Source organism: Pecten maximus, unplaced genomic scaffold (genome assembly GCF_902652985.1).
Source record: "Pecten maximus unplaced genomic scaffold, xPecMax1.1, whole genome shotgun sequence".
Lineage (NCBI taxonomy): Eukaryota > Metazoa > Mollusca > Bivalvia > Pectinida > Pectinidae > Pecten > Pecten maximus.
Window position 1 is genome coordinate 1 of NW_022981088.1, and position 9117 is coordinate 9117.

Genomic DNA, 9117 nt, shown 5'->3' on the forward strand with positions numbered 1-9117 from the left:
AGTACTTTTTTTTTCCACCCAACCACTCCAAGTTTTACCTCAATTTTAAATCAATCTCTATAAAACCCAAAAAAGGCATATATATCCAGTCATGGAGAAAAGCCGATTATATAAGAGATCAACCTTACTAGAACCTTTACATAAATGCTTTTGCTGATAAGATGCCTAAGAAGTGAGTCGGTTTAGTTCTGAGAAAAATCACAGTTAGGATCTGGTCAGTTAACGTAGCAACCGGGAACATGATACTCCAGGATGGGCACTTACATCAGATTAGCCCTTCTCGGTCAGTCTTTGTGAGGAAAGTGGGTTGACCACATGCACATTTCAAGATCATAATTTATATATATTTACTGGTGAAGCTGTTAAAAGTGAAAGGAGTTAATCTATCCAGTTTTGCAGTAATGCAAGTTTTTTTTCTGCTTCTTATTTTTTCAATTTTATTTATTACATTTTTAATTCCAACAAAATCCCATGTTCTATGTGTCTGGAAATATTTTCACATACATGATTGCCGTAAGAAGCCTGTAAACAGGCCGACATTTCCTATAACCAGTGCCGGTCTTTATATGTGTATTTATAGAATCTAAAGGAAAGAAATGTAGTTTTTTCATGCAGTCAATTTTAAACATCTGTGCAATCAAGTGCAATTATAATAATGTGAATCGTAAATATGTGTGTAGAATAACTCTTATTTGTACTGAATGTACATTATCAAATTATCCTTCTTAGAGAAATGCGTAGGAACCGATTACGTTGAAATTAGAATTTATCTCCTGTAGTGCGTACCTTACCGTTGGATTATAATTCTCTTGAAGTTAAAAGTGTATATTGAAGGTGATGTTAGGCAAAGGATGTAAACCATATTCACGCGGTTTCGTACTGTATGAAATCAACTGTATCAGCTCCAAAACAACCGAAAACCAAAACATAGGTCAAACTAATGACATTAAGCCAACGTTGGTCCAATGTTAGTTCCCCGATATCGCCATTACAGAACCAACATACATTGTTTTAAAAAAATATTACCATTTTGAGAAAACAGTTCCATGCAGTCTCTAAAAAGCTTACAAGTGCCATTGCAATTCATGGTCGTAATAATTTTCAATGACGCTGCAAAATTTAATTTGACACTTCTTTTGCATGCAATGCATCAATTGATCTGACGCTTCACATTTAACCCCAACTGTAATAAGTCTTTATGATGTCCAAATTATTCTTTTTTTTTGTCCAATACCCAGACTCAGCAAAGGGCATATTTGCTGTGATCAGTGACACTAATTAATAGAAACTCCCATCCTAGGAGTCGATTAAAAGAGCCATTTTATTATGACTAATCCAACTGTCACTGCTAATATTGCCAAAGATTGTGTGAAGTTAATGCCTATGAAGGTTTGACATAGCGCTGGCCCCCACACTTTCTTTTATTTTTCACCATACATGTTAATTCATGAAAATAAGCTATAATTGCATAAATGAATGTTCAGTGATTGTCTCCACGTCCATGTATCAAGAGATAAACAATATCCTGTTATAAAAATAAGCCCTGGAGTCTTTCCCCACTCCTAAAGACTTAAGTTCTTTTGTTATATCTTTTGAAACCATTGAGATCCCCACTTCATAACCATATAAAGTATTGTTGGCCATCAAGTGATAAACACAACCACCTTGTTAAAAAGGGGCCCTAGGGTCTTTCCCCACCTCTAGGGAGTTAGTTCTTTGTTATATCTTTGAAACCATTGAGATACCCACCCTATAACCATAAATAACATTCTTGGGCATGAAGAGATAAACACAATCATGTTGTAAAAATAGGCCCTAGGGTCTTTCCCCAACCCTAGGGACTTGGATTCTTTGTTATATCTTTTGAAACCATTGAGATCCCCACCCCATAATCATATATATCATTGTAAGACATCATCAAATAAAGCTGTTAACAACATTATTTTGAAGTTTGATCAAATCAACCAGGTGAGCGATACAGGCCCTCTGGGCCTCCTGTATATTTTTGTACAATATTTTTTTTTGAAATAAAGCCCTCCCATCTAGTTAGTGTATTACAGGTAAGTAAAAATTTAATGCAAATGATGTTTTTTTTATAACTTATGGACTTGCAATAGACTAAACCCCTTTGTTTAGTCAAATTTTATTTCTGTGGGCTTATTGCAGGATAAAAATCAGATACAGTACATTCTGTATTTATATACTGCAGATCCATCAAGAAGCCACAGTCGACAAGAGCTGGGGTCAGAAAGGCAGTCCCTGGGAGTTCAACCTGCGTGATCTGTTTCGATGGTGTGATCTTCTCTGTCACAATCAGGTACAATTATAGTCGACTTATTTTTATTTTTGTCTTTCCTGATAATATGATATCAAAATGTTGTATCTGATTGAAGAGCCTAATTCAAGGTCAAGGTAACAAGTAGAAAGGTCAAGGTTATTTGTAAAGATTGAAGGTTATATGACAAATGGGCACTTTTCCTTGTCCAAACAATTATTACAGTTGAAAAAAATATGCAAGTGTTTTATAGATAAATGAATAATCATCAACATTTTGTGATCAGAGCTAATCAAAGTCTGTTGATTAATGGCTGACTCCTGAATAATTACGGTATATTGTGAACTGCAGGTTGCCAGTGGATTTAACCCTGGTGAGTTTGTTGGCCTACTGTACATTGAGAGACTGGGGACACTTCAGGATAAATATAAGGTAGGTCCTGTACAGGATGTTAGAGTCACCATGGTAACAATTTAGGATTATCAGGTTCAGATGTAAGAAAAGTAAAATTTTGTGTGCTTTATAAAACATTCTACTTTTCACATATATATATATTTATAGCCTTGATTGTCTCTCAATTTTTTCGAATTTTTATGATTAAATCCATTCCGCAGTATTAATTGTTTCAGGATGCAATAATTGATTTTTCGTGTCTTTTTGAAGCATGACAATCGGCCAAAAATGAAATAATTCAAAATATAGTACAGATTTTCTCAGCTTTTCTAGTGTATATGTATTGCATGCAAAAGAGATCTGAAGACACAATTTTATCCTCTTATGGCATATTCATTGCTCTCTCCATATATGAATTAGTGACTTCATTTTTAAATGGATATGAATCAAACTTTATATTTATATTCGTAAAATTCAAGTATAAGAATGCCTTGACAGTGTTCATGATTCAGGGTATTAAAGTCAAAATCATGGTACATGTATTAGTGGTAGAAAATCTTCGTCATCACTATCAGACTTCAATTTTAAACAGATTTTTGTCTCATATATTGTTCAATTGGCACCTAAGGGAATTTTTTTTTTTTTTATTTAATATTTTTGTACTTGCATTATACTTTTATTGACAAAACTAATTATTTCATCATGAAAACACCACTGGGAATCATTTCACAGTCAATGTTTAAGTAAATAAATAGATTATTATCTAGTGTCTCTGTTACATCTTGAAAAAAATTATAATCAGAAAATCTTCAATAAATTGTTTAATCTTTTGAAATGTATCTTCCCCTTAAGATGTACAAGTTATCTCATTATTCCCTAATGTCTGCACCAAGAAAAATGGATAAACATGCACTTTTTAAAGTTGGACACCACATCATTTGAGAATTTGTATTGCTTGCTTTGTCTTGTCTAGGTGAAGGATCTGTACGAGAGAATATTTCCTGATAGTCTGCCATTTTATGTGCCCAGTAGACAAGTAACCATTTCCAACAGTGTAATACAGGCAGGACACTCATTTCTCTGCCGTGAAGAGTTTGTGTCAAGGGAGACAACTCGGTCACTGTACCTCCTTCACCACCTCCTGGAGCGTATGGAAGCAGTGATGAAGTGCGTCCAGATGAACTGGATGCCCATTCTTGTAATTAAAAAGTATTCCACAGATACATGTATATGTCAATGTAGTCAGTTTAATTATTTAAAAATGGCTGATGTTAATAATTACGGTGATAGTGCTGTCATCATTGGTATTTATATTTGTGTATGAGGATGCCATTTTTGTTTCCATATTAACTTTACCAATCTTTGAAGCAAGCTATATCAGTTCCAGCAAGCAGTCATTGATAAGTGTTTTCATCCATTTTGTGAGCGGTATAACATATATTATGATATAATGAATATCATATAATGCAATATGCAAATTTGAATTTGACCCCAGTTGGGACCTCAGTCCTGTGGTAAGACCAGCCTGGTCCAGCTAACAAGTTATGTCAGTTCCAGCAGGAAGTCTTTTGATTAGGGCTATTCCATTAAGATATCCACCTGACCCCGCAGGACTCCAAAATAAATCACTTGTATCCATGGTTGGATTTCCTTCCTATTACTTCTAGTAATTCATTTAATAAATTCTATAGTTGGTACCCCTTAACCAAACCTGGAGTGGGATAGATGTTTTACTGGAATAACCCATAATGTTTTCCTCCATTTTTGTGAGCAGTATAACAAATATTAAGATATGATAAATATTGTAAATATTATAAATTTATAATTTGACACCAGGTGGGGCCTCAGTCCTGTGGTAAGACCAGCTTGGTCCAGCTACTGTCCAGTTTGACCGGCCATCACCTACATGTTCTAGCAATGAACTGTTCCATGGACACCACAGAACTACTGGGCAGATTTGAAGAGGTTTAGTACTCCAGTAATCCGTTGTACAATCTGTCAATTTGTTATAAAGTTAATGCAGCAATATACATGTACATATATATATAGTTTCCTATTGTAGGGACTGAAAACGAATTGTGCAGATTAGTAGATTCTGTTGTCATTAATTCAAACCAGTAAAGCCACATCCAGAGGACTGATAATCTTTTTCTCTTACCCTGGACAGGGATATCCACAGTTTTACTGGGGTGAGATTTCCTTATCTCACTCTAGGTAAAAGATAAGCTACATATACTTTTTGCATGTTCTCAACACTTTCCTTTTATCACATCAATAATACCATGATGTCACGGTGACTACACAATGACGTCATGTTGACAATTCAATTAGGTCACATCAACATTTCCTGGCATTGACAGCCCTGCAGGTAGGGCGTAAGAATTGTACCTGATGTCCCCATTGCATGATCGTAAGAGGCGACTAAATTTGGGATCTTATCTTTTCTCTTCTTTCTTAAGAACTTTTTCTTCCTAACGTCTCCCTTGACACTGCCTCACTTTTGGCCTTTAGTTGAGCGTTCGCCCCTGTGAGGAAGGCTTTGGGTTCTTTCCCTGGCCGAGACATACCAGAGTCTTTAAAAATGGTAGTTGCTGCTCCTGCTTAGCGCTCAGCATACAAGGAGTAGGACGACTGGTTCGCCCGTTGTCAGTATAATGTGACCGGGTGGGGTGTGCTGCTGGATGTCTTTGGCAGTATGTTTCAGGGAGGTAGCACTATAATTCGGCAAAAGTTCCGGCCTATCACAAGGAGACTTAACACGAACATACTGCAGCCTCCCAAAACACACATACGCACTCAACACACGCATGCATGTCGCACGTACGGGAGGCCGTCCTTAAATGACCTTAGCTGTTAATAGGACGTTAAACAAAGTAAACCAAACCAAACCAAACCTTGCATTGATGTAACGTCAATATTAGATACATAAGAGGGTATAAACAGGGTAAGAGAAAAATAATCTTTCACCCCCTTGGGGGTGAGACAGGGGAATCTCAACCCTTGGGGAAAGATAATTATGCTGCCAAACACCCGGCAAGCCTCGTGTTTGGCAACTTAAGAATCTTCCCCTCACGTTGAGAATCCCCTGTCTCACCCCCAAGGGGGTGAAAGATTCTATTAGTCTACATCACAGGGGTGATAATTTCCTATTAAATTTAAAGAAAAATCTTATCCAGAGGGTTGAGATATCTTTGTCTACATCACACAGAAACGATTATTTTTCTGCCATACTTTCTTGCTAAATGTCTCAGGTTGTAATAGGTGATATGAATACATCATGCCATCATTGTATACAATGTGTAGTAAAATCTGTACCACAGATTGACAGAACCAGTGTCGTCTGTCCTCTCTGATGTGTTTACTGACTATTTCCTGTTACTGTAGGCAGATATCCAGAACCATGTAGAGAAACTCGTCTACACAACCGAATCTGTTGTCTTGGATACCACCATCCTGCTTCTCCAAGGTCAACATGTCAGTATGGCAGGGAGGCTGCAACAATCCTGGAACAGCTTCAGGCAGTGTGAAGATGCGGGTCGGTACAGTTATGGTGGAAATCCTATTGGTTCGTTGGGTATCATGTGACAATCAACAAATAGTTTAATTACTCTAACACCTCCATTGAGACTCTAATGTTTTGATTTGCTGAATTGAATCACATGATCCAACTAATAATACAGGGTTATAAGAGATTTATTTCAGAGTCATTAATGTTTACGTGGAGGTCAGTTTCCTTTATTGGCTAAAATCTTTGTTGACAACAAGATGGCAACTGTTTCAGAGTTTGGAATGAAACTGTCGAGTGTAGAAGAGCTAGAGTCTGTCAAGGTCAAGGTCACATGTCTGACAGAGGTCATAAGTGACATTAAGCAGTCTCTCCAGACTCAGACATCTGATAAAGGAGCCGGTAAGGACATAACAAGAATTCTTACTTCAAATTCCTTTATATTTGATGTTAAAATGTATTTAAAAATGACAAATTGTAAATTGTTTAACTATTCAATTCAAAGATTCAAATGGCTGCCTCTCTTGTTCCTCAGACGATAAATGTATATACGGGTATCTTGATTACAGGCCTAAGATACATTGACAAGTTTCCCTTTATTATTTTTTCATTTCTATTGTAAACAGTTAGAAGTTGTATATAATATGTAATGGGTATCTTCTTTAAATGGTTTTAAGTGAAACGGAGGGAATTAGGTTTCCTCTCAATCCGTCTTGTGCATAATATGTACGTAGTGCCCAATTAAAGTTTGTCAGCGCTTTAGCAGTTTCACTCCTCGAGGAATTTTTATCAAACTTAACACAATGATAAAAGACCATGTTGTCTTGAACAAGTTTGAGTTTCATGTATTTTTGGGTCATGGTCAAAGTCGCTTACTGTTTTTAGCAGGGCACGGTAGGGATATGTATTGATTTAGCACTACCGAGACTGAGTATGCTTGTTTTGTTCAGTAGCAAAAATTTTATAATTATTCAGTACATTTGTACATCTTTTTTGGTGTGGCTAAAAAAGTACCTGACTGTACAAATTGAGTGAGACATGTTCTGAAATTACATAAGTTGATTAATTCATTTAGTATGGTGACTGACATTTTCTAATAATTTCAGAATTTCTGAAGACAGTAACAGACTTGGAGTCAGAGGTGACCTCCAAGTTAACGTTGACCTATGTAGGGTCAGGCAGCGGGGCATTTAAGTGGGCTGACAGCGTGCTGGTACAGGCATTACAGGCCGGTCACTGGCTACTTATCGACAATGTCAACTTCTGCAGGTATCAATTGTTCACAGAGAATAACATGTTATGTCCTAAATAATGTAACAGAAAGGTATGCTCATTGCTTGCGATCCTTTTATCCTTTAAAGTAAACCTGCCAAGACTTCGTATTAGTTTGGTTTATTTTGTTTAACGTCGTTTTAATAGCCAGGGTCATTAAGGGTGTGCCAAGTTTTTGAGGTGGAGAAAAGCCGGAGAACCAGGAGAAAACCACCGGCCTATGGTCGGTACTAGGCAAATATACTACCCCATGTGGGTTTCGAACTCGCAACCCAGAGATGGACGGCTAGTGATAAAGTGTCAGGACACCTTAACCACTCAGCCACCATAGCCCCTAGACTTTATGTTAAGTTCTGTTGCTAGAATATTTCAACAGCCATTGAAATTTGTATGTTGATATACAAAATGTATATCTTAAAGAGCACTGACTGTAGTAACTGTAGAATATTTTCTACTTAACTGACTTAAGACTTTGTATTTATTGCATTTCTTAATAATATTTTTCTGTGATACAGTAAATTAAATGTTAAATGCATCTCTTCCTCCTCACAATGAAGTTAAAGGGAAATATTCAGAGTTAAAATGTCGTTGGCTGAGCTAAATATATTACAATGTATACTGTAAATGTACATATTTTAGTGGTAATCTTATTTTAGTGGATTTTGTGCTGAAAATGTTCTGCCAAATAATGATGGCACAAATTGTAGTTACAGTACATGGTTTTCTTTCTTTCAATTCATCATGGTGCTAATCATTTTTATGGGAGGCGTGCCTCACATTATAGCATCAGCTATAGGATTTCATTGCGGAACCAATCGTTTGGTACCTCAAGCGGCTATCTCCGTAATCACGGGAGACAACTCGTACATACCGACACAATACACAACCAATTTATCTCGATAGTAGATCTATATTTTGAATGTTGTAATTGTTTATTATAATTCTCATAAAATCCCCAAAAAGAAATATATATCATTTAACATCGACTTTGAATGCCACCAGAGCCTATTAATTATAACAAAAACATTATATCTACACATAATGTAGGCACACAAGTGTATTCGGTGAGTTAGTAGGCCAGCTAGTACCCAGGAGACAGACGGTCGAATATTTTCACGTATCTGATTGTAAGTAAAAACCAACGACCTGCATGAATGAGAAAATAAATAGATAAAGATTGATTTTTATTGAAGAGATACTATTTCAACCGCCATGTGTTTATATTTTTATAGGGACATTTACGCCTGCCATGTTACAATCACCTACGAGATGTGACGTCAAAACCTCTCGCTTTCATTATATTTCCATTCACAGATTTTTGGGTTTTTCGGCATAGCCGTATAATTTTCTTTTGTTCCCGGATATGACGCAACAGGTTGCGCTACTGGTGCAGATGAAGTATGTGATTGGTCAATGTAGCGGTAAATGCAAAATGCAGACATGCAGTTAAAGACGAAACAAAATTAAGATTGAATGCAAGCTGAATAAGTGGATGTATCTATTCAAATGACACATTAATAAAATCATATTCCTGATTCAAATGCAGACTTATTATCACCAAAAATGATTCAAACTGATATAATTTTGTTATCCGTGCTGAAACTGCGCATTTATTAATTAGTTCGTTAATTTATTTCACCAGCAGTTTTACATTATAACCACCAGCATTAAA

The 9117-nt window shown here is 36.3% G+C and overlaps 1 protein-coding gene across 1 annotated transcript; it reads left to right on the forward strand.

Annotated features, from left to right (window-relative positions):
• Positions 1 to 2166: 2166 nt before the first annotated feature.
• Positions 2167 to 7551, forward strand: LOC117319907 (midasin-like; the record flags this gene model as incomplete). Its single annotated transcript, XM_033874616.1, has 7 exons — positions 2167 to 2317; positions 2627 to 2707; positions 3642 to 3866; positions 4505 to 4633; positions 6053 to 6203; positions 6450 to 6575; positions 7280 to 7551. Coding segments are annotated over 7 exons (1069 nt in total), but the record flags the coding sequence as incomplete, so codon positions are not given.
• Positions 7552 to 9117: the final 1566 nt, after the last annotated feature.